The sequence below is a fragment of the Macrotis lagotis genome, chromosome X, assembly GCF_037893015.1.
Source record: "Macrotis lagotis isolate mMagLag1 chromosome X, bilby.v1.9.chrom.fasta, whole genome shotgun sequence".
In the NCBI taxonomy this organism is placed as follows: Eukaryota; Metazoa; Chordata; class Mammalia; order Peramelemorphia; family Peramelidae; genus Macrotis; species Macrotis lagotis.
The window spans coordinates 48,623,653-48,647,531 of NC_133666.1; the positions used below are offsets into that span (position 1 = coordinate 48,623,653).

The window sequence follows — 23,879 nt, forward strand, 5'->3', positions numbered from 1 at the left end:
TTTCTCCTCCAGAGCCATTTTGTCAGTGGCCAGATATGAATCAGGATGACTGGAGATGACTCTATGAGACCTTTTAAGCTAAAATCTTTAACAGGATGCAACATCCATTAGGCGATTAAATTTTTAATGACTGAATGACAAAACACAGTTACATTTAAATTACTGAGTACTGTGGATTTCCCTTTTACTTCATACTTCAAAACTGCAAAATTTTTTCAACCTCAAAGGAAATTTGGAGGTAGCATCCTACCCACAGATGATTACTGGGGACAGAAAAGGGAAAATCAAGTAGTGGGAGTTTGAAAATGGCATCAACTATGAAAAAAAGGGACTGGAAAAGAAGGACAAGCTAATATATATATAAAACATAGCAACAATAGCTGCTAAACTGCCACAATCTCAGAGAAATAGAAGCCACATACAGCACAGATTAATTGTGAACTAGCACCGATGTAACAAGGTGAAGAACAGAACATCAATTGCTAATAGAAAAGATCTAACTGGACACAAGTAGAGAACAAACCATGAAGAATACAAATTGGAGATGAAAACTGTCTTGGGGAAGGGAAGGGAATAAATATACAGTGCTGACAATATACTTGGCACTGGGCTAAAAAACACTATACAAATATTATCTTATTTGATGCTCACAACAACCTTTTGAGTTGGGTCCTGTTATCACTCTTTTACAGTTGAAACTGAGGAAGATAGAAATTGGGCTGATTTGCCAAGTTCACAAAATGAGGAACTATCTCAGACCAATTTTAAACTCACATCTTCCTTACTTCAAGTCTGGCACTCCACTAAACTATCTAGCTGCCTTGTTATATTCTAGCACATTTGCTGATTTCTGAACACCAAACTATCACTGAGCAATAATTCAAATTCTCAATAGGTGGGTTAGTGGTTTAGGAATACTGGAAGAGGAATCTGAAGATAAGGCATCAAGTTGTAAAGCACTGCCATTTATTTACTAGTTTACTCTGGGCCTTAATTTCCTCATTTACAGCTCTAAAATCTCAGGATTCTACTTGCTGAGAAATTTCTCATTTTTCAGTATCTCATATATTCCCTCCACTGATATGGACTGCAGCCTTCAATAGCTTAACAAATTTTGTTAAGCAAGTTATTCTTGCTAAAATGTAAGTCATCTTATGGACAACTCGTTTGAGGAATCTCAACAAATACAGCTGAGTGACACAATCTGTCACTTGGACCAAACACAAGGCATGGTAGAACAGGCCAGATGAATCAATAGGAATTTCGCCTACAAAAAACTAACACATCAGAAGAGAATCAAGTGGTAGAAGGAAAAAAACCTCAATAGCTCAGAAATACTAATTTTAAGAATCAAAATTCATGACAGCTATAAGTGAAAGGTATACTTACTTATGAATAAACTATACATTTTGGTACAAATATGTTTAAAACAACAGAATAAATTTCATCATGCCCAAAAACCAGGCAAAAAGCCCTGTTTCACTCCTATATTGGAAAATTTTTTTGTCCCCAAATGTAAAATTCTTATGATGAAGTTCTGAAAAGTAAAAAAAAAAACTAGTTGTAGTTATAGGTCTTGCCATATTAAGTTTGTTTCCCCAAATCTGAGTCATTTACAGTCATTTAATGTTGTTAAGTCTCAGTGTTCTGATATGAAAAATGATGAGGTTGAAATACAAGACCTCTGAGGTCCCATTAACAATTATATGAAACTAATCCTTATCAGGAAAAACAGATAATTCTAATGAACCACACAAAAGGGTTTTAGATCCCTTTGGGGAGATTTTCAAAATATTCTTCAGAGTTGTTGGATCAATTCACAAATCCACCAACAGTACAGTACCATTAGTGTTCCGGTTTTCCCACATCCCTTCCAACATTTATCATTTCACTTTTCTGTTATATGACTAAGTCTGATAGGTGTAAGATGGTACCCCTGAGCTATTTTAATTAGCATTTATCTACTCAATAGCAATTTGGAGCCTTGATTTCTTCATCTGAAAACTGCCTGTTCATGTTCTTTGACCATTTATCAATTGGTGAATGACTTGTATTCTTAAATATAAATTTCACTCCATTCTCTATGTATTTGAGACAGGAAGTTATTATCAGAAACATTGGTAGTAAAAATGATTTCCCAGCTTTCTATTTTCCTTATAATCTTGGTTGCATTTGTTTCGTTTGTGCAACAACTTTTTAAATTTAATGTAATCAAATGTAATTTAAATTTAATGTAATCAAAATTAGCTCACATCTCCAAAAGTGAAAACTCATAACATAACAAAGCCTTCTCTTTTAAAAGAAATGTATTACACATTAAGGAGAAACCATATATATGATAATATATAGTATACAGTAATGTTCCAGATTGCCTGATTCAGAATATTAATAATTTTTAAAAAATCATTTCTATTAATCCAAATACCTTTGAAAAGGTTAATGAAATGAGATCATTCCCAAAAAAGAGATGCTCATATTAAAGATCACAGAACCAAAGAAATTAATAAAAGGCTCGCAAAATGCATTCCAGCTAACTTCCTCATGATATAGATAGAAGAAATATAATTGGCACTTTTTAAAATATCAAGAGAACAATTCATTGATTTATCTTTAGTAAGCTTCACATTTGAGAAATAAATATAGAACTCTTGAAAAATTCTTTCTAAAATATCACTCTCCAATATCTACTGATACATACCTTGCAAATCAGGACTTTCAGTGTAGGATGTCTATAAATTGAATCTTTTTGGAAATGGTTCACTTGTTGTCCACAAGCAGTGCAGCTCACAATTCCATGCAGCCCTTCTTCTAGAACAGAAAAGTTCCTGTCATTCACAAATAAGACATTCCAATACATAGAATTCACTGTTTTTATGACCATTCTGCACTTTGAAATTTTAGTGGTGGCAAAAACAAAACAAATTTATACTTTTAGCTTTTATCAGTCAAAAATTCTGAAACTTGGGAATAAAACCCACAGCAACCCTATTCAGAAGTTACCAAGACAACAACAGACACCCCTTTTCATTTCTATTATAGAACTATATTCTTCCATATCCTGTCCCAGCCCCATTAAAAATGAAAATGACATTTATGTATCAGCTATCTTTGTGTTCTTAGAGTAACATTATAAAGGTAAAGTCCTATTTCCCCTCCTTGACATAGAAGAATTTATTCAAGCTTCTCAGTGTTAGGCTTATTAACTCAGTGAATTCAGGGTTTGCAAGGCTAGAAACAAATGGATAGAGGACAAACTCTTATGTTATTGATAGAGGTAGACTATAGCAAATACTTTTGTAAAACAATGACCACTAATTTAAAAGTCTGTTCATCCCATCTTATCTAGCAATTGTTTCAATAAAGTGCTATCTCAAAATCATTATAACAAAGGACTTCTGTCTTCCTAGTAACAAATTGGAGAACACAGAAGAATGACTGAATGTAGTATTAACATATCAAAATATTACGTGGTAATAAAACAATGATGATGGAAACACAGGAAAATTCATCTGAGGTGACAGAGAATGAAGCAGGTAGAAACAGGAATGCATACATATCTAAATATTTAGAGATGGACAATTTTGTTTTTTAAAATTAAGAGGAAAAAACATTCAAAACTTCCAGTGGACAAAAATTCCATCCACCAATGTAGGCCATCACTGTTCTCACGAGCATAAGTATTAGTTGTCTGGAACACAGATAGATTGACTTATCCAGGGAATATATCTACTTATCCAGGGAATATATGTACTATGTGAGAGAGATGGAACTTATATGCAGAACCTCCAGGCTTCAAGGTCTATTCTCTATCCATTATGTCAACTGGTGGAGAACAGACAAAATAAGGATAAAAAAAGAAAAGTGAGGAGAGGAAGGCCAAAGCTGACAGAGCTTCAGGCAAGTAAAGGTCAATAATGAAAGCATTTTCTTTTCCTTTTAACTATTTGTTCAGTTACATCTGTTAAAGACTTTCAGTAAGATTTTGTCTTTTCTATGTTTACTTGATCCTCTTAACAATCATTATATCAATGAGCTTAAAAATATATAGTTTCAAATGACTGTAAGAAAACTGGAGGGAGGACAGATCCTGATCATTCTCATTTTATTCTCCTTTAGACTTTGCTACAAATATTCTTCTGCTACAATACCTCAAGGAGTCCGCAACACAGTCTAATAAATGGTTCTTCAACCAAAATCAATGGTTTCATTGAGTCAAGCAGCTTTGTCAACATTACCTACTATTGTCCTTCTTCCAAGAAGTAATTGCTTAATGAGTCCTAGTACTACAATTTCATATAGACTGGGAAAAAAGAAAATAAACTATATTCAGGAATAATTCAAGGAAACTGACTCAATGTAGCTCCAAATATGAATAAAGGAATCACCTATCAACACATCTTTGTCCTGACAAATGCAAGAGTATAGATGGATGGCTCCTCTGTTCACTGTATAAATTATTCTTTTTCGGCAAAAAAAAAAAAAAGAATGATTGCCTCCATTAATATAACAATCATTTCTTTAAAAAATGTATGAGTTTCACATTACGTAAGAAAACCTAGTTAATTTGTTTCAGTAAAACAAGTACCAAAAAAAACTTGCTTCATTACACAAAATTTCCATATGAAATTTCCCTTTAAAATTCAGTTTTTAATTACCTCTCTATCAGATGCCATCATTACAGAATTCCATGTGAATAAAACCATATCCATTTATATTTTCGTGATCTTGAAGAGTCATCAAAATTAGCATACTATATACCAGTTGCACAAAAAATGGAAACATCATAATTTACATAGGGTGTGGGAGATGGCATGTTTTTTAAAGCATTACAAACTGTTTGTGGAAATTCTATGTTAGATGGACATTAAGCAACCAATAATAATACAACTGGAGGAATGAAAAAAGGAAGAGATTTGCCTGATTCAACAGTGATTCATGAGAAATGAAAAATTTCTACAGCTGTAATAGCTGAATGTACTACAAGATTTTCTGAATAAAATTCATATTAATCTTATTAATTTTAATATAATTACAATTTCAGTTCTCAAACTCAGGTAAAGGGTAGCTCAGAGTTGTCACAAGATATGGCCTAATATTCACTGTTTTATCACTTCTGAGATCAAACATATTTTGCTACTCTATAAGTTCTAAGGTTTCTACAAAGCATCAATTTTCAGGCCACAGCTGTTATCCCTCAACAACCAGGCCATGATCTTTTTTTTTTTTAAATAGGAGTTGTGATTTTTCTAATATACCAAGGCACATGGACACCTTTCTACAACTTCCTTTCCCAGAGAATTGCCTGGGATACCAAGAGGTAAAAAAAAAAACAAAAAAAAAACAGCATTTGTCAGAGGCAAGACGTAAAAAAATGTTCTGATTCAAACTTGTCTATCATTTTGTGATCAATAACCCAAACATCAGAAATCCCTGTTTATATGAACAAATTGAATTAAAAAAATTTAAATAAGTTGTTGAACATAGGAACTCAAGATATATGTTAGACCCCAAAAGGCCCCATCTACAATAAGTAGACAGGTATTAAGAAATTTCCTATACAGGATTTCTTATGTAACAGAGTTATAGGGACTATATGAGTAGTAGAATTAGTCATGTGTTAGGCAAAATGTGAAAAAAAAGATTAATAAAGCATTATAACAACTGTAGTTAAGACAGGATTCTATCTGTATTATTTGCAAGTATTAAGAAAGTATTAAGTTGATATAAAGTATTCTTTAGTTTTTAAATAAAAGTAAAAAGAATTTATTGAGGAAGAAACCAGATATTTATGAGATACTGAGAGAAGACTAGAATGAATTTTATGTCACTAAAATTAATGAGTATGGCCAGTGGTCAACAATAGCAAAAAGGAAACACCAAATCCTCAAATCATGAATCAAGTCATGGATAAGTATAATGATCAGACTGCTATGCAAATGTAATAATGAAGTGATCATAGACAGTAGTATCCAGGAAGACAGATAATCATTTCTCAAAATGATTTTTAAAAACACCATACCAACAATCAACCACAATCTGTAGCCAAGTCCTCCTTGTAACTAACAGAATGTATTTGTTAAATTTAACCCATGACCATGAAAAATAGTAAAAAACAATGACCCAAACAATGTTTGAACACACTGATCCAAATTAAATTACTTTTAAAGGTCAAATACAATTATAAACTTTTCTACTGAATATTCAATTTGTGTTTTCATATTACCCACAGGTATATGTGCAATGAACTTGCCACTGATCCTCTAAAAAAATTTTCTCTACTCTGAGAAAGATTCAAGCATGTAAAAACAAAGCCACATTGCTGACACAAACATAAAAGCAATGAGGCCTCTTCTTCATACACTTAATGGTTTCTATAGGAATAATCAGACCTATATAACATACAACAAAGTGTTTTCTCGGGACCAGCCTCCCTAAGTTCAAGTGGTTGATCACCACATTGGCCATAAGATGATGAATCTCTTGGTCACCAAGAGAGGATGTGACCTATATCAGTGAGTAGATTTAAAAATTCTCAAGTATTAAAGTAATATTAGTGTGTGAGTGTATGTAGAAGCCAAAAGTTCAATTTCCATGTGAATTTTGTTAACTTTCCTGCATTTGAAAACATTAAACCAAAAGCAAACACAATATTTATAAACACTATAATACCTACAAATATAAATATTATTAGGCAGTTATAAGTATAACAATCAAAATAGGGCTGGAAATGACAGTTTGAGTCTACCACCAGGAGCATAAGAAAGTGACGCCATGAGTCCTAAACACTGTATTTTATCCCTTGTCTCTAACAATTCCCATTTAAACTTCTCTACTCATTTTTGCCAACTATTCAAGTCTCAGAGCTGGAAAACCAAAAGCAATGTATTAGTATTCTGAGAAAAGAATATTCAGAGATCTCCAAATCCTAGCCTTTGTTGTCAACTTGCCAGTTCTCTTATACTTTAGGGAGCATTGTTTATTACTGGCCATTTGCTACTATTGGCAGTTTCCCATCCCTGGGACTAAATGAGAGCTAATATATCATTCTGTGTTGGATTCTCTACAAATGCCACCAATATTAGAATGGGGTATAGCACCCCTTTGCAACATTAACACTGAAAACTGTTTCCTTGGGATCCTTCAACAGAAGCTACTATTTAGACAACTAGTACCTTACCATTTTTTAAACATGTTTTGCTAGTTTCATATTGATATGGGAGCTTGCAATAGCCTAGTTAAATCCAAAGAAATATGACTTCATTAATAAAATAACACGAGGTGTGCTATACCAAAGTGATAGTTAAAGGAAAAGTCTGATAAAGCTACATACTTCCTTTAAGATGGTCAAGACTTAGGAGTAAACTTCAAGGGAGGGGGGAGAGAGACACCTGCTAAAGGTGCCCCTCATGAAGGTAAATAAACACCCCACAACTACACAACTCAGACTACAGTCAGACATTTAAAAATGAATCCAGCCTCTGACAAGCTAGTATCCTTTATAGATTAAATTATGGTTATGAAATGGATTGAATAGTTGGTAAGAGAATGGTGAGAGGTGCTAGGGTTTGGGGATTATTTGGTTACAGATTTTAATGGATATACTCTTTTACCTGTTAGTGTACAGGTAAAAGAAAAGGCTGACTAACTTCTACTTCAATTGCTGTCTAATTAGTTGTTTGGTTTTTTTAACTGTACAAGAAAGGCAGGAACAGGACAGCTATCATTTTAGGTAAGAAAAGCCCCTGCTAGGTGATTCAAAATTTCATTCTTGCTCTTGAATAACTGAGAGGATATTTCCTAAAACTATTAAGATGAAGAAATCTTCCATGTCTACCTAGTTCTTCTCTTATCAGGGCTGAGGCAACAGTGGTAAGTATCTTCCATCAAAATACTTCATTGATGGCATGAGGAAAAGTCCAGAATAAAGGCCCCAGAACTACATAAAGCTTGGGACTTCCCTATTAACCATTAAAAACCATTTTGGCTTATTGTATCCGACGAACCAATATGGAAAAATACATATTTATGTAGGTATATACTTATTAAAAGAACATGAAGACTATCAACAGGCCTGAAACCCCTTCCCAGGGCTAACCACTGTTAAAATAATCCAAGATGAAAGAAGGTAATACAAAAAGGCACGAGGTAACCCATTAGCCATTAAAGGCAAGGGACTCTGACACAAGATGAACCATTCTATTCTGTGCTTCTGACAAAAGAGAAATGGAGTCTATTCTCAAGCAATGTTTTTAATAAACACGGCTGAAGATGGGAGGTATTTTTAAGGAAGCACAGAAATTTCCCAATGTGGTCATAAACAGCCATTTTAACTTATGTTTTTACTTTTTTTTGCAGTTGTATTTACCTCCGCGTTTTTTGAGACTTTCAGTTTTCATTTTACTTCTGCTTCTAAATTCAGGCCCTTTAAAATCATCTTTGTCTTCATTCATCACTGGCTCTGGTTGTACAACCACTGTACCTAGAATGATTTCATTTAAAAATTGAAAACCATTACACATCTTAAATGTGCACGTGAAGTACAAGACTTCAGTTCAAATCAAGCTAACATTGCTGTTAACACAACTTTGTTCTTCCAAGTTTTTAACACTCTTTTATGAGGAAACAAGTGGAATAGGGCAATGGAAAAAGAGCCAAGTGTTAACAACCAGGTAACCTGTAAAAATACAGTTCACAAAGAGTGAATAAAATCATCATGACTTGAACATAAATTAATGTGTGAATTGAGCCCAGTTCTTAATACTCTAGTGTTCATATCACACCAAAAAGAAAAAAAAAAGGAAAAAAAAGAAAAATGGACTTTTACAGAAGTTGTATTTAAGAGGCCAAATAAATATATAATAAATAAATAATTCAACCTAGAAACTGAATTCCTCTTTCACAATTATAGGTGATGAACTAGGAAGACTTGTATCCCATGGGCAATGAAATAGCATATATTGCTATTAGAAGCCTACACTGTTTTGTAAAGCAGCATATTCCAACTAAGAAAGCCCAAGTTTCTGACATACTGCAAAGGTTTCCACGTGCCATAAATAGAGGGAGGAAATCTAAGGACAGTTTTAGATATTTAAGCCCAAGTAAGCTAAAAGTAAACACTACAGGGTTAAATTGTGACCTACCCAAAAGAAAACTGTAGAAAGAGCCTACTTTGCAATGAAAGATCTCCTTAGGTAGCCGGGGCTCCAAGGATAACACTAAAGTCTATGAGTATAATAAAAAAGGAAAGTTGGCAGGGAATGTAACTTTCTGACATTTTCTTGTGCTTTTCAAGATAGACAGCTAATAATTGGCAGCAAGTTGTAGAATTTCGCTATTGAAAGTATTTGAAATTCCTGAGGGAGAGAATATAGTAAACTGAAATGTCCCCTAATCAGCATATTAGGAATCAGACTATTGGCAGGGATGAAAATTTCATTAACTGATATAGAATTATACAGACTACTTCAGGCATACATTCTGGGAAATATACCTGCATTTTGAAGGAACAAAATATGTCTCTGTAAATAACAAAGCTTAAGGGTGTTTTTGTTTTGCTTCAAAAATTTAAACACATGCAAAAAGGGGAAGGTACTGATCTGGGGTAGAAGGTAGCAGTGGCAGTTGAGTTAATTAGCAATGCCACACCTATCAGGACTTTAAAGACTGAAGGTTCCAAACTCCTAAGCTCTTATCATAAAGTATCCCAATGGGGTTTTCCTAGAAGCAACCACAGAGAAAAGAGAGTTCAACAACAATAAAATCTCCAGGGGTCCATATCCCACGGGGACCCAATCCCACCTGTCAATCAACTAACCATATGCTTAATTCATCAAAACCAATACAGAGAATTTTCTTCAGCTTTTTAGAAAGATCCCTTCTTCTTCTAGAACCTTTTATCCTCTCAGCCATTATTTTTCCCTATTCCATTCATCCCTTACCTCTTCCTTAATGTTTCTAGCCAAATAAATTCATTTCCAATACCTAGCTTCTAAGAGCAATCTCCCACCTTTCACCAACATGTTTAAAAGTAGTCCAACTTAAAGCATATGAAAAGAGTTCAGAGATCTAAGAGGTATGTAAACAGAAGGATGGGCTGGAAAAACTGCTATTGAACAACTTCAGTATGGACCTCTGAAGAGCACTGAATTAAATATTTAATAAAGGGAAAATTATAACATTTAGAGTTCTTATTTCACTAGGCTTTCTCAAAAACCAACTCAAGATTTTGACTTTTCTTTTGATTTTCTTTCATCATTCAAACAGTTGAGATGCTTATGCTCTGATTTTTATTTTTTATTCACTCAAAAGTAAAGGGGGGGAGAAATCAAAATATTTAAGAAGTATATCACAAATTTTTATTAATTTCATCATTTCATATACATCAACAATGTACAAGGGAAGAACAACTCAGATGGCTCAGATAATATTTATTTCAATTATGATCAACAGTTCAAATTGGAAAGTAAATTTTTTTAGATGATAACCTAAAATCTATCTAACAAAAACTGCTGACCATTAAAAACTTTATAGAGATAATAACCTTGAAAAGTTCAAGTAATCCTAATAATAAAACTTCATTAGATTAAGAAACAAAGATAAAAATAAACAATTTCAAATATATTTCATTAACATCATCATACCCATACCAAAGCATAGATCTAACCAAAGTTTAAAATTGTTAGTAAAATGTTTAGTAATAGTACCTTTGCATTACACTTGGTACTCATATATGACTTACAAACAATAAATCCTTTCTAAAGCAAGAAGGGAGAAAGAAATAATGCTCATTTGGAGAAAAGCCAGGTAAGTACTAAGGGGAGTTGAGTTATATAACAAGATAATAAAGTTGAATCTGCTATGAAGCATACAGAGAATTAAATGATCATAAACATAAAGTTCTTAAAAGTTGTCTGAATATAATAGCACTGGACAAATTCAGAAGAAAGACAATTACTAAAATGCCATATCTGGTAATAGGATACAAATTTAGCAGTAAAATGACTTTACCATTCATTTCTTTGAAACAATTTCATGTAATATGATTATAGAGAGACACTGAAGATATTTTTTTTTAAAAAACAAAAGAGGTTATTTTAAATCTATGCAAACACAAATCATATGTTACCTTTAGGCAAGCTTTGCATAGCTATATCAGTTTCTGAAGTGTCAATGCAAACATCTTTATCTATAGTTTCATCAAAAGCTTGTTCACCCTCTGATTCTACATATTTAGTTACAACTGAAGGCTTCCTGTAAGAAAAATAAGGAAATTTGATGAAGCCAAGTAAAATAGAATTGTACTGTTACAACTCAAAATATTTCAAACAACTCAACACAGTTCTATTTACAAATATACTTTGGCTTTAAAAAATAGATAATTTTCAAATATATTTCAACATTAAAAATGAAATAAACTTTAAAATAGGTTTGAGGAGAAGTTTTTGGTAGTCAAACATGTCCTAAGGGGCAGTTAAGATTCAATCCTCAAGTGGATATAGCTTTTGAATCATGTATATTTTATAGCACTTGGATGACCTTTTTGCCTAACCTTCCCTTGCCAAAGGAAAATTTTACCATTCCTGGATATCCCAGAGTTGGTACACTCACCTGTCCTCAGAATATTAAAAATCCATAGAAGACCTGAGCAATACATCATCACATGTACCAGACTATAACATCTGATAATTTGCTATCGGAAAAACTGTACTGTTTTAAAATTATTAATTTGCAATTATGAGAGGAAATAACTACCAACTTGAAAAAGATTATAAATGTAAAAATTTGTAAAGAAATTTACTGAGATTAGTCAAAGTTTTCATCATTAATTTTTGCTGCTCTTCAAAAATGTTTCAAATTGAAAATAAATTTCAAATAATTTCCTTTGCATTAACTAACCTTTTTGAACGGGTTGGTCCTACAGATTTGGCTCTCTCTGAAGAGGTATTTGCCTAAACAACAAACAAATACAATTGTGAAAAAAATCCTCCAATAAATGTCATCCCTTTACAGTAGTAAGGCAGCTTTAAATAAACAATAAGCTTCAGTAAATGTATTTGTTCTTTCTGAAGGTGGGGATGGGGGCAGTGCAGTAAGGAGTTGGGAGCAAATGAAGACAATCAAAGCACTGTGGTAGGAATACATTGCCTGGGGAAATAAAAGTTAAACAGATCAGGAGAGTTTTGTATAAAGAGGCCCTAACCCAAAATTCACTGCCAGCAAAGCCTCCCAAGTAATAAACCCCTTAGAAAGAGCTCTAAGAAACAGGAACTATGAATACTTTACCTCATCAGTGTCTCATATTTGAATATTTTAAAAATATATAGACAGTTCCAGCTTAGCTATATCTTTCAAAAAAAATTAAGGGGAAAATGATATTACACGTTATCAATTAGCTCCATAGGAGCAAGATATTAAAAGGGTCAGTTACTAAAACAATATCACAACACCTAACTCAGATAAGTCATCCATGACCAGGACCCTGAGAACAATGAGATGTTAAGCAATGTTTTACAGTGGAAAACAACACTAAATTTTAGAAGCCAAAGCCCTAAGCTTCAACTTAATCTCAGCATTCACTGTATGCTTCTGTTTATGAGTCCTCAAGCTTTTAATAAGCTGACAGTTGTCGCCCAGTAATCACACAAAAAATTTACATTGTTCTTATTATGTATGTATTTGGCAATTATTTGTCAACGTATATAATGTTTGATCCAAGAAGATCCCAGAGCCAGTTGTCATAAAGGAATACAGAGCTTGTAATATAATCTTCTAGAAGACAAAAGATACAACTTAAAGACAAAATAATTTACCCAGCAAAATTTAGTATTATACTACAGGGACAATATGGGCCTTTATCGGAAAAGGATTGCCAAGCATTCATGGTGAAAAAACAAAAACTGCCGAGAAACTAGGAAATTCAAACACAGAACTTAAGACAAACGTAAAAAGTTAACACAATTAGAAGAGAGCAAACAAAGAAAAACTGCTTACATTCAATTATTATGAGGAAATGAAATGTATCTTGTCCAAACCCTACTGAACTCAGGGGTCAAAGAAGAGGTCTAGTTAGAAAAGGCCTGGGAATGTTTATCTGATTGCTTTTCTGTTTGTTTGTTTATTCATTCATTCATTCATTCATTCATTCATTCATTTATTTGGTTTTGGCAAGGCAATGAGGTTAAGTGACTTCCCAAGGTTACATAGCTAGCTAATTATTAAGTGTCTGGAGGCCACATTTGAACTCAGGTCCTCCTGACTCCAGGGCTGGTGATCTATCTACCCACTGTGCCACCTAATTGCCCTATCCTATGTCTTAATGAAATTAAAAAGAGAAGAGGACTATGGTATGGAAAGGGTAGGAGGAGAAAAGATTGGAGAAAACTCACACATAATCATGCTGAGAAAGTAAACATCCTGGCAAACAAAGATGGAGGGAATAGCTATCACCAGAACTGGTGAGAAGAGAAGAGAAGAGAAGAGAAGAGAAGAGAAGAGAAGAGAAAAGAAAAGAAAAGAAAAGAAACACACAAACACACACAAACACACACACACACACACACACACACACACACAGACGAAAGTGGAAAAGGGAGAATGACAGGAAGAGTAGATTAAGGAAGAATTATTTCCAAGCAAAACAATAGGGGTCGAAAAAATTTAAACTTAATTTTGGGATGACAAAGAATGGCAATCTGAGGGGATGAACATCAAATGAGGAATAGCTTAAAAAGTTATGGCAAAATAAATATGATGGAATATAGGAAATGAAGGAGGAGACAGATTCAAAAAGTCCTGGGAAAACTTATATGAACTGATGTAGAGAGAACTGAATAGATACATGATTAAACAACAAGTAAATGAATTAAAATCACCAAGTGTTGAATTTGCTGAGATTAGTTAATCAAAATGAAAGTTTATCTGTTCAAATTATGGAAACCAATCAACCTTATCCCCAACCTAACCGATGCAGATATTGTTCAATATTCACTAAAGAGAAGAACCACAAAAAAAAATCAAAATTGAATGAAATAGTTATCAAATCGTTCTTTAGAGGGTCAAAGGAAGTCACCATGATGATCTATGAGAGATGAGAAAAAAGAACAACTAACATCATTTGCTTTCTTTCTGCTCCAAATGGGTATAATTTTAAAAGGAAAATATGAAAGTAGAACTAAAAATTATTCTACATTTCATTAAAAAGTTATTTAAAAGATGTTAAATGCTCTATTCCCAGAAGAATTTGCATTCATTATACTTAGAATGAAGTTTTTCCTATTTTATTATCTTAAAAGCATATAGTTATCTTGAAAATACTTCAAAATATTCTTACCTCTTCCTTGCTGACTTCCATTGGATCCGAACTAGTTCCAGACCTAGTGCTTTTATCTAGAAAAAAGAACCAATCAAGTACAGTATTTGTTTCATAAGAATTATCTCAAAAATGTTACAAAGAAGAAATATAAAACTGCCAATAGAAGATTTGACTCCTGTTCGTTTTTCTTAAATTAACAATCTTGTTAACAACTAGCAGGTTACTTTCACCTTTTTTCTCTATAAAATTTAATTATGATGAAAGCATTAGATGGTTTTATAAAAAGTAATATCATTTTTATGTAAAGAATCTACTAAAACAGTGAAAATGTAATGATATTTTGGCCTCAAGGTGACCCTGTCTTCACAAAGCTTGGACAAGCAGAGCACTGGGACTAAACTAACAAGAATGGCTTCAAGCCTGGACATTGCAAATGAACACTCTGCCAAGTATGAGGCATAGCTTTGCTAAATTTGGAAAAGGCCATGAGATCACAAGATTGCTGATAGGGGATGAAATTTCTTGACCAAAAGAGCTAAAAAAGATTATCAACATTAAAGGTACTGAGAAGTAGTAGTCTATATCAGTAGAGAAAGTACTCACAGTAATGAAATCACAGATTCCTGAAGAACACTGAAGCAATTGATTATTAACTTTCAATAAAATTATGAAAAGTCCATTTCACTAAAAAAAAATTAGTTCCACAGTTTAATACAATTTAGGCTTATTAACCTTACCATTTCCATTAAAAAGTCTATCAATGTATAAATTATATGCACACACTCACATACAAATAGTTTAAAAAACTAATCATTAAATTATATGGTCACCAAAACAAAAAAGAAAAAGACATTCCCTAGTGTAGAAATTGTCACAGAAGAATGTCAAACTAGTTTGTCGCCTTTCTATCAGAGGCTAGCTGAGTTCTCAAAGACTAAGGCTGAACTCGTCAAGGGTAATTCCTCCTCTGAGAGGTCTCTGAAATGTCTCTTTCATCTGTCTCTAGGATATCATTTTCACCAATAGCCTGCTTTTCAGGCCCTCACTGACTCTGATTATTTAGCAAACCCAGAAGCTCTACTAACTCCTTTTCCAAAAATATATCTTAACCTATGATTTTCATCAGGTCAGTCTACTGTTCAAAAATATTCAATGGCCTTCATTTTCTAAAGAATCAAGTTTAAATTCCTTCACATTAGAATTAGAGAACATAAATTGTTCAACTCCAACCTACCATACATTATATGAGCTCAGTCTAGAGCAAGTTACCACTCCCAACTCATCTCGTACCCAATTCATACCTGAGAAATAATAGATTCACTCCCTACCTGTAACCTGGTATGTGAGGGGCCCAAATCATTCTGTTTAAATATGATTTAATTGGGGGGGGGGGGATGGTTAAGAAACTTTTAAGAAGCAGGTACAAAAGGAAAAAGGGTAAGAACAAGAGTGATTAATGTTCAACTTGAACTAATTTGATTTAAAGTAACTTTGATACCAATTTAAATTAAAAAGTTAAGGAATGAAAGAATGAAAATCTTTCAAAATATCTGCCCAAAGTAAGTGGGAGACACAAGGTCTTTCATCTTTAGCTTTGATATTCAGCTTTCTGATTGGCCAAGCTCTTGGCTTGGGATATAATGATGTTGGACAAAATGGAGTGGAATTGGGGAGTATACAATTTTGGCAAGGGGAAGAAGAATGATCCTAAGAGACGAGATTAGCTACAATTTCATATAATAACAAACACGGCCCAGTTGGTCCCTCCTTATCTCATTCATACAGAAATGTAAGCCCAGAATTCCATGGTTTCGTGGAACACAACTGAGCAAGTTTTGTGACATAGCATTCGAGAATCTTAAAGCCTTAAGAAAGGTCAAAACCCTAAGTAATAAAGAGAACAGCTCAGTAGAAAAAATACCCAGCTCTTTTTTCAGACAGTCCTCCGTCTGTCAAAGGCACAATCATTCTCACTGGTGCTTTTAGACACTTTCTCCAGCAAACCAATTCAGGTATCAGGTGCATCTGATTCCATCTCTGCAATGTCTCTAGGATATCATTTTCACCAATAGCCTGCTTTTCAGGCCCTCACTGACTCTTATCTGATTATTTAGCAAACCCAGAAGCTCTACTAGCTCCTTTTCCAAAAACATATCTTACTTAACCTATGATTTTCATCAGGTCAATCTACTGTTCAAAAACATTCAATGGCCTTCATTTTCTAAAGAATCAAGTTTAAACTCCTTCACATTAGAATTAGAGAACATAAATTGTCCAACTCCAACCTACCATACATTATATGAGCTCAGTTAGTCTAGAGCAAGTTACCTCCCAACTCATCTTGTAATTTTCCCACTTCTTAGAGTACCTTTTTACTTCCAATTGAAACCTTACCCCTATTTAAAAGATCAGTTCAAATGTCACCTAACATGAATGTATGTATAACTAATGCATACAAAGAGAAGAGAGACCCCAGTGAAATTTGCATTCCTCTTCAACACTGTAAATATTCTAGTTGGGTCCTCTCTGGATATGTTTTATCATGTTCTTGGATTGTCAGCTCCTTAAGGGCAGGTTCATGAATCTTCTTCATTTTTATATCATATTAAATGCTTATCAAAGCATACTATTCATAGTACATTAAGTATTAAATATTTGTTAAATGCTATGGAAATCATGCTTTTAGGCAATAGGTTTATCAAGCAAAGCTATTGTGAAGATACTTAAGAAGTGTCAAATTAGGCTGTGAGAAAGTAGTGTTAGCAAGGTACTTTCTTTCTAGCTCTGTGCTGTTGTATATTTAAATGTATATAAGTGATAAATAATAAAATTATATAATTTTTACTGATATTTTATTAATACTGTCATTTTTACTGAAAAGAATAACTGACTAGAACAGCGTATACAGTCATACTCTCAGTTATCAAAATTTATAAAAACTCAAAAGAATGGCCCATATAACCCTTTAACAAGATACCACCATTAATCTAATAATTTAATAATCTAATAATTTAACTAAGGAGAAAATCTTAGCCACTCAAAGGTTCGACTAAAAAATCATCAAGTGATAAAAAGCATCACAAGGTCAAATAGAGAAAGGATTTCACTGTCTAACTCAAAAAAAGAATCAAATAAAATGTGTAATCCTGAACCTGGAGGTTGGTGGTGCTCCTGATGATGTAGAAAAAAAAGTATGAGTGACTATTTAAATAAACATTTGACAAGAATGACTCCCTCAAGCAAGTCTTTGAAGCACAACTTCACTGAGATCCAGCAAAACAAGAACCTAAAAATGACACTCAATCAGATGCAATACTCTAACTAACTAAAGGCAAGGCAAATAAACATGTAGAAAGAATGATACTAAAACCCAGAGAATACTTCAATCAAGGAGAGGATAGGAGGGAAGGAGGAAAGATGGAGACACAGATCAATATCCCCAGTGACTGAGACAAATTATTAAAATAAAATATTAAGAAGACTCTAGCATCATATCACAAAAACGATACACCATCATCATTTACACAGCATTATAAAATTGGTCTAATATTAGGGAAACATTCAATATCATAAGTAACTAGTATAGTAAATAATAGTACTAACATAAAAAGAGTATTATTTTATCAGTAGAAGCTAAAATCCAAAGAACACTGATTTTAGTTACCTGTGGTATTAGCACTTAATGACAAGAGACTTTATACCTAGTCAGGTAAAGTTCTTATTGAAAACAGAAAAGTTAAATCCTAATAAAGGCAGCATCTCTAAGGTCCAAGTAGAGGCTATGGTCTGACAAGGTGTTTGGGTTTCAGTGAAGAAGTTATTAGCTAATAGGTTTAAACACTTTTAAATACCTATACACAGCATGATCAACAGAAGATGTTTCAGAAAGTCTACAAATTTCTAAGGTCAGAGAGAGACAAAGAGAGTAATCATTGGAATGAAGAATGACAGTGCTCAGTGGTAATGTATGTGTTCTCTCTTCTTAGGGAATTTGTGGAGGTTGGCCAGGAATAGGGAGAGGAGAAAGGATCTGCTCAAAGGTCAACAGCAAGGGCACTAGTAATAAAGGGAATTGTTTGCCTATAAGGTCAGAAGTTACATGGAAATCCTTGTCTTTAGAGAGATATAAAGGAGTCAACAAGGATAAGACTTAAGTGAACTTCAGGAGCTTACCATGGGAATTGTATATCAAGGAGAACAATAATAGGCATCATCGCAAAGGCAAGGGGACACTGTAGACCATATTTTTAAGCCCTTGTTGCAAACACGTCCCAAATTCAACAATCTTAACATGCCTATAAAATGCTAAAAGACTAGAAATCTATTTTATATTTCTTTGCATCCCTTACTAAGCTAAGGACTCCTATTAAGATCTTGTGGACTTAATGACCATCTCTTGTAAATTCAATTCAAGGCAGAACTAGACCAAGTACAAGGTTTACAAAATACTAAAGTTACTCCAATAACTCAGAGTAGGAAAGGAAAGTTAAAAACAAAACAAACAATAATAGGAATCCCTAATTTCTGTTTATTCAATTGAAGTCATTTTGTTAATTTAAGCATTTCTGAAGACTAAATGCCATTGGCATGGCATTGACTTGTGTAGAAAATCCTACTGACCTTTATGATTTTAGTAATTAAAGTTTTGCCTAAGTAACCTATAGGAACTGCCAATCCTATGTCTCATATCAAAAATTTTCTTCATATACGTCAACATATTTATTCACCAAAGTTGAACTTCTTGGGAAAGTATCTAAATAAGCAAAAATGTTAACTAAAAGCAAAGTCTCTGTCAAAAGAACATACAAGAGCAAACAGAAAGCTAAAATATTCAGAGATTTTACAAGACAGGACCCATCAGATTTTATCCATTTACCTATAAGTGGGTTCAAAGACTGTCCTGGAGGAGAATGTGCTTCTTCAGATTCTTCAGAAGACTGTGCCAGAAAGTCATGAAGTTTCTGCACCAATGTATTCAACTTGCTTTCACTGTCAAAAATAGAATACTTTAGTCTGTGAGGTTAACACTTTAGATTTACAAAAAAAAAAAAATGTAAAATTTCTCAAAAACTGAATATTTAAAAATTTTGCGAAAAGCTCCTTAAGGACTTTCTGGTACTAAAATTCACAAAGGAAATCAAAATTATCAAAAGTGATTCATTAAGATGTTAAAATAAAAATAAAATGACTCTTAAAAGACAGTGCCAAGTGTTGAATTCAATATAAGGTTTAATTTTTTTAACTTTTTAATCTGCAAGATAGATTAGGATGTTTAATATGACTGGATATTTCAACATGGTAATTTCTCAATAATAATGTAAGAAATTTAAGTACTTTATTAATTTATGAAAAGTAGAAGAAAGAATCTACCAAACCATCAGTCTACTTCCCTATTACCCTTGCTTAGTCAGAATGCTTTTTAAAATATCAATACCAGAAACTAATCCAGAGGTAAGGTGGTATTAATGGAGAAACGAATGGATTTGGACTTACAAGATCTGGGTTCAAATTCTGCCTTAGAAATTTACTAGAGAAGTAACCCTAGGGGCGGCTAGGTAGCTAAGTGGGTAGAGCACCAGCCCTGGAGTCAGGAATACCTGAGTTCAAATCCAACCACAGACACTTAATAATTACCTAGCTGTGCAGCCCTGGGCAAGCCACTTAACCCCACTGCCTTGCAAAAAACTAAAAATAAATAAATAAATAAAATAAAGTAACCCTGGGGAAGTCATTTAACCTCTTTTGCTTGGTTTTGAACATTGCAAAGTGAGAGAGCAGGGCTCTATTAGGATTTCTAAAGCCTCTTTCAGGTCTAAATCTATGACTCTATGATCCACAGATCCAATGATAAAATCAAGAAACTTGATAGGAGAGAAAGTAGCATTTGTTCCTGGCTAAATTATAGACACCCTGAAATGAATACTTAATTAAAGCTTGGAAAAGATCTTAAAATCATTTAACACATGAGCAAATGAAGCAAAGTGATTTACACATGGTCAGATAGGGGAGTAACAGAGTTGGGATTTTAACCAGGTTCTATGACCTCAAATTAACATATTGTTCTATTACATTTATCATTATAATTCTTCAGCAAATCTGAACCTGGAGGTTCATACTGGCAAGAGACCTTAGATCTTCTGGTCTCTCCAAACTCTGGATGTTAGACCTCACCTCAGCTACAAACATGTGCCAAGCCAAGGAAAAAAATACTAATTTCATCCATTAACCACATCTTCTAGTTAAGCAAGGAGGAGTTGGGAGGAGGGAGGCAAAATATCCAATGTGGGGGCCAGGACCACATCAAGAAATGCTCCTGGGGCGGCTGGGTGGCACAATGGAAAGAGCATAGGCCCTGAAGTCAGGAGTACCTGAGTTCAAATCCAGCATCAGACACTTAATAATTACTGAGCTGTGTGGCCTTGGGCAAGCCACTTAACCCCATTTGCCTTGCAAAAACCAAAAAAAGAAATGCTCCTAATTAACAAAACCATAGTTGGGTTCTAATGAGTTATAAATATTACACTACAATGAATGTGAACAAACAGTTCTCAAAAGAAGTATTACAAACTATTAACAGCCATGAGAAAAGGTTGAGGGAATACACCAAATCACAGATAGAAAGTAGATCAACAAAACCCTAAGGATTTTACCTCACAATTATCAAATTAAAAAAGGTGAGCAAATAGGACTAATCAATGACCAAGGGTAGTAGAAAGAATTGGCATATTAATACAGTGTTGATGGTGTAAATTAGTACAAATATTATGGAATCTGTCTCCATAGAAATGAAGGTAGACTGAGAGCAAAAAACGCAGCACCATCAATATTTAGCTAGACTAACAGTAAGCAATAAATTGAGTCAATGACTCTTCAGACCAAGAATGAGAGAGAGCAGAGCCTTTTATGGAGATGAACAAGATGACAGAGCAACATCTCTAGCAACATAGGTATGTCTTCTGCTTGGCCAAAAAGTAAAAATACTCTAGAAGGTCAGCATGATATTAAGAGTGTTTGAACCTCCCTTTAGGAAACCCTAGTAAGCACAAATAAAAGACAAAGGTAAAATAATTTCAAAGGTACTTATTGGAAAGAGGTGGGATAAGTGTTATATCAGCTTCTTCCTATTTATCACTGAGAGATAAGATCAGTTCTCATTTGATGGGATTAGTGTTGTGGAGATAAGATGCAGACAATGAAATTGCTACAGTTTAGATTGATAAACTAGACTAGACTGATGAGGAGCTCCAAATATTTGTAGCAGTGTTATTTGTGTTAGCTAAAAAATTGTCATTTTGAGCATACTACAGAACATGAGGGTTTTAGAAACAAGTTAAATAAGCCTGTCACAGAGACATGCTGGGACTGTGAGGATTTCAATTATACAGACACAGGCTAGAGTTGTTTTCCTTTGTAAAAAGAGGGGGAAATGATAAATTCTGCATTTTTCAATCAAAGATTATTTATTTTTTCCTGAGGGAAAAAATAATAACCATTGTCTAGAGAATCATTTACTATGGGACTAAATAGATTGAGTTATGCTTTGGATACAATATTAAAGTGTAGTCCTTAAACACACTGAGTAGACACATGAGAGTTTCATCACCTATAAAATGAGGGAATTGGCCTAGAATGTTCTTCCAGAACTACATGTATGAAACTGTAATTGATAAGACTATGAACAGAAGAAAAGTGGATGAGAGATACAGAGTTCTACAAAAGACCTCAAGAGGAGGTAATTATAGGGTAAGTGATATGGATGGTCTCAAACCAAAGTTGTATTAGATTTCATGAATGGAATGGAAGCATTTCAACAGTATAGAACAAAGCCAAAGGCAGGCAAGACAAGATCTGAAAACCAGAGATTTCAGACTAGCTAAAAGTATGTCAGGATAAAGAAGCTGTATTTTATTTAACAGTATAAGAGGAATAACTAAAGGATTTTTAAAGTAGGACTAAGAGAAGTGCATTGATATTGGTATGAAGACACAGATTAGACAAGAGAAAAACGAAGAGGAAAGGCAATTGTAATGACATCAGACTACATGGAAGGAAGCAAAGGGCCTAAAATAGAATAGATACCATAGGAATGGAAAACAGGAAGGAGTACTAACAATAAGACTGATAGCCAAAACTTGGGAACTGATTTAATATGGAAAATGATGGAGAGAGATGAATAAAAGACAACTCAGAGGTTTCAGTCTGGATCATGGGGAAAATGGTGATACAAACAGAAACTGGGAATTTGAAAACGGACCAAATAAGAAAAATTTAGAAATGAATTCTACAGCAATGCCACCACAGGAATTAAAAAAGAGAAAGACAGAAATCTATCAAAAGACTTGCAACTTTTTAGAGGCAGATATAACTGTAGATTGGATTGAACACAAGGTCTAAACAATGTATAAGCTTCACCAAAGGTCAAAGGGGTCCAAAACACAAAAAAGGTTAAAAAAAAGTTTGCAATAGAGTCATGGCTACTGAAGGTTTGAAGGTAAGGCATGTATGGGGAGCTCTCAGATGAATTACTTATACAGATGCAGTTAAATCAGTTAAAAACTCCAGATGGAAACATGATCACAGGTGGTTAAATTTGTGTCTAAATGCCTATATGAAGATTATTTCCCAATTCATCTGGCTGTCAGATAGGGCTAAAGTGGCTAAAGGGAATGGTTTGCTCATATGAATCTCTATCCCTCTCCTACTCAGTTTACCATATCAAATAGGATCTTACCTTCTTGTCAGAATCATCCAAATGGTACCAGGCTTTAACTTTGGATCTCCCTAACATGACAAGAGGTATAGGCAGAATAGCTGCTGAAATAGAAGATTAGGACAGAGATGGAAGGGGTAAATATTGCTTAATTTAAGAGTGAACAGGTGGTCTGGGGATAAGTAGTGGGGAATGGATGTCTAAGTGGGAGTAAGGCAGGACACTCTCTCCCAGAGGGGGCTCAAAAAACTATACTAAGAGGTCTAGCTCTCAGGATGTAGGGGTTCTCTCATCCTACCTAAGCACCAAACCATTTGGATGAGACTGAAAAACACTGGCAGTTAGACTAATATCATAGCAAGAGACTTGCAAAAGGTCCATTGAAGCACCTTAGCTTGACAGGAGGTTAGAGGTTAGGCCCCAGAGAGACAAGACATAATGAAGTCTTAGAAATCAACACCTGGGCCAGCTAGGTGGAAAAATGGATAGAGCACTTACCATGGAGTCAGGAGGAGTTCAAATTGAGAGTCAGCAACATAATACTTAATAAGCTGTGTGACCTTGGGCAAGTCACTCAAACCCAGAGGTTTACAGAAAACAAAAACCAGTAAATAAATAAAGAAATCAGCACCTATATGGTACCTTTTGACAACCACTATGCAAGTTATAGTTCATAGAACAAAATGGAAACCCTTAAGAGATCCCTGAGCCAGACATTGTAGTTAATAGCAAATACTATCAGGTTCCCACAAAGGTGAAAGAGATTTCTTCTCTACTAATGAAGATAAAGGAGACTGGAGTACTCTGCTATACAAATTCCACATAAAATAACTGAGTGAATCTATAAGAAAGGGAAGT

At 33.9% G+C, this 23,879-nt stretch overlaps 1 protein-coding gene across 12 annotated transcripts in view; it reads right to left on the bottom strand.

Moving 5' to 3' along the window:
- Window positions 1-23,879, bottom strand: part of ATRX (ATRX chromatin remodeler) — a 173,032-nt gene that overhangs the window by 102,908 nt on the left and 46,245 nt on the right. For 7 of the 12 annotated variants that reach the window (XR_012472834.1, XM_074208650.1, XM_074208646.1 and 4 more), the window contains 6 exons: window positions 19,188-19,300; window positions 14,330-14,385; window positions 11,896-11,948; window positions 11,126-11,250; window positions 8,366-8,479; window positions 2,699-2,808 (listed from right to left, as the gene is read on the bottom strand). Coding sequence is in view for 11 of the 12 variants with exons in the window: in XM_074208650.1 (XP_074064751.1) it covers window positions 2,699-2,808; window positions 8,366-8,479; window positions 11,126-11,250; window positions 11,896-11,948; window positions 14,330-14,385; window positions 19,188-19,300 (571 nt within the window). In the remaining variant the exon portion in view is untranslated. Of the gene's footprint in view, window positions 1-2,698; window positions 2,809-8,365; window positions 8,480-11,125; window positions 11,251-11,895; window positions 11,949-14,329; window positions 14,386-14,914; window positions 14,996-19,187; window positions 19,301-23,879 lie in introns of those variants that run through there. The other 5 variants (XM_074208647.1, XM_074208651.1, XM_074208649.1 and 2 more) reach the window with 4 other exon arrangements.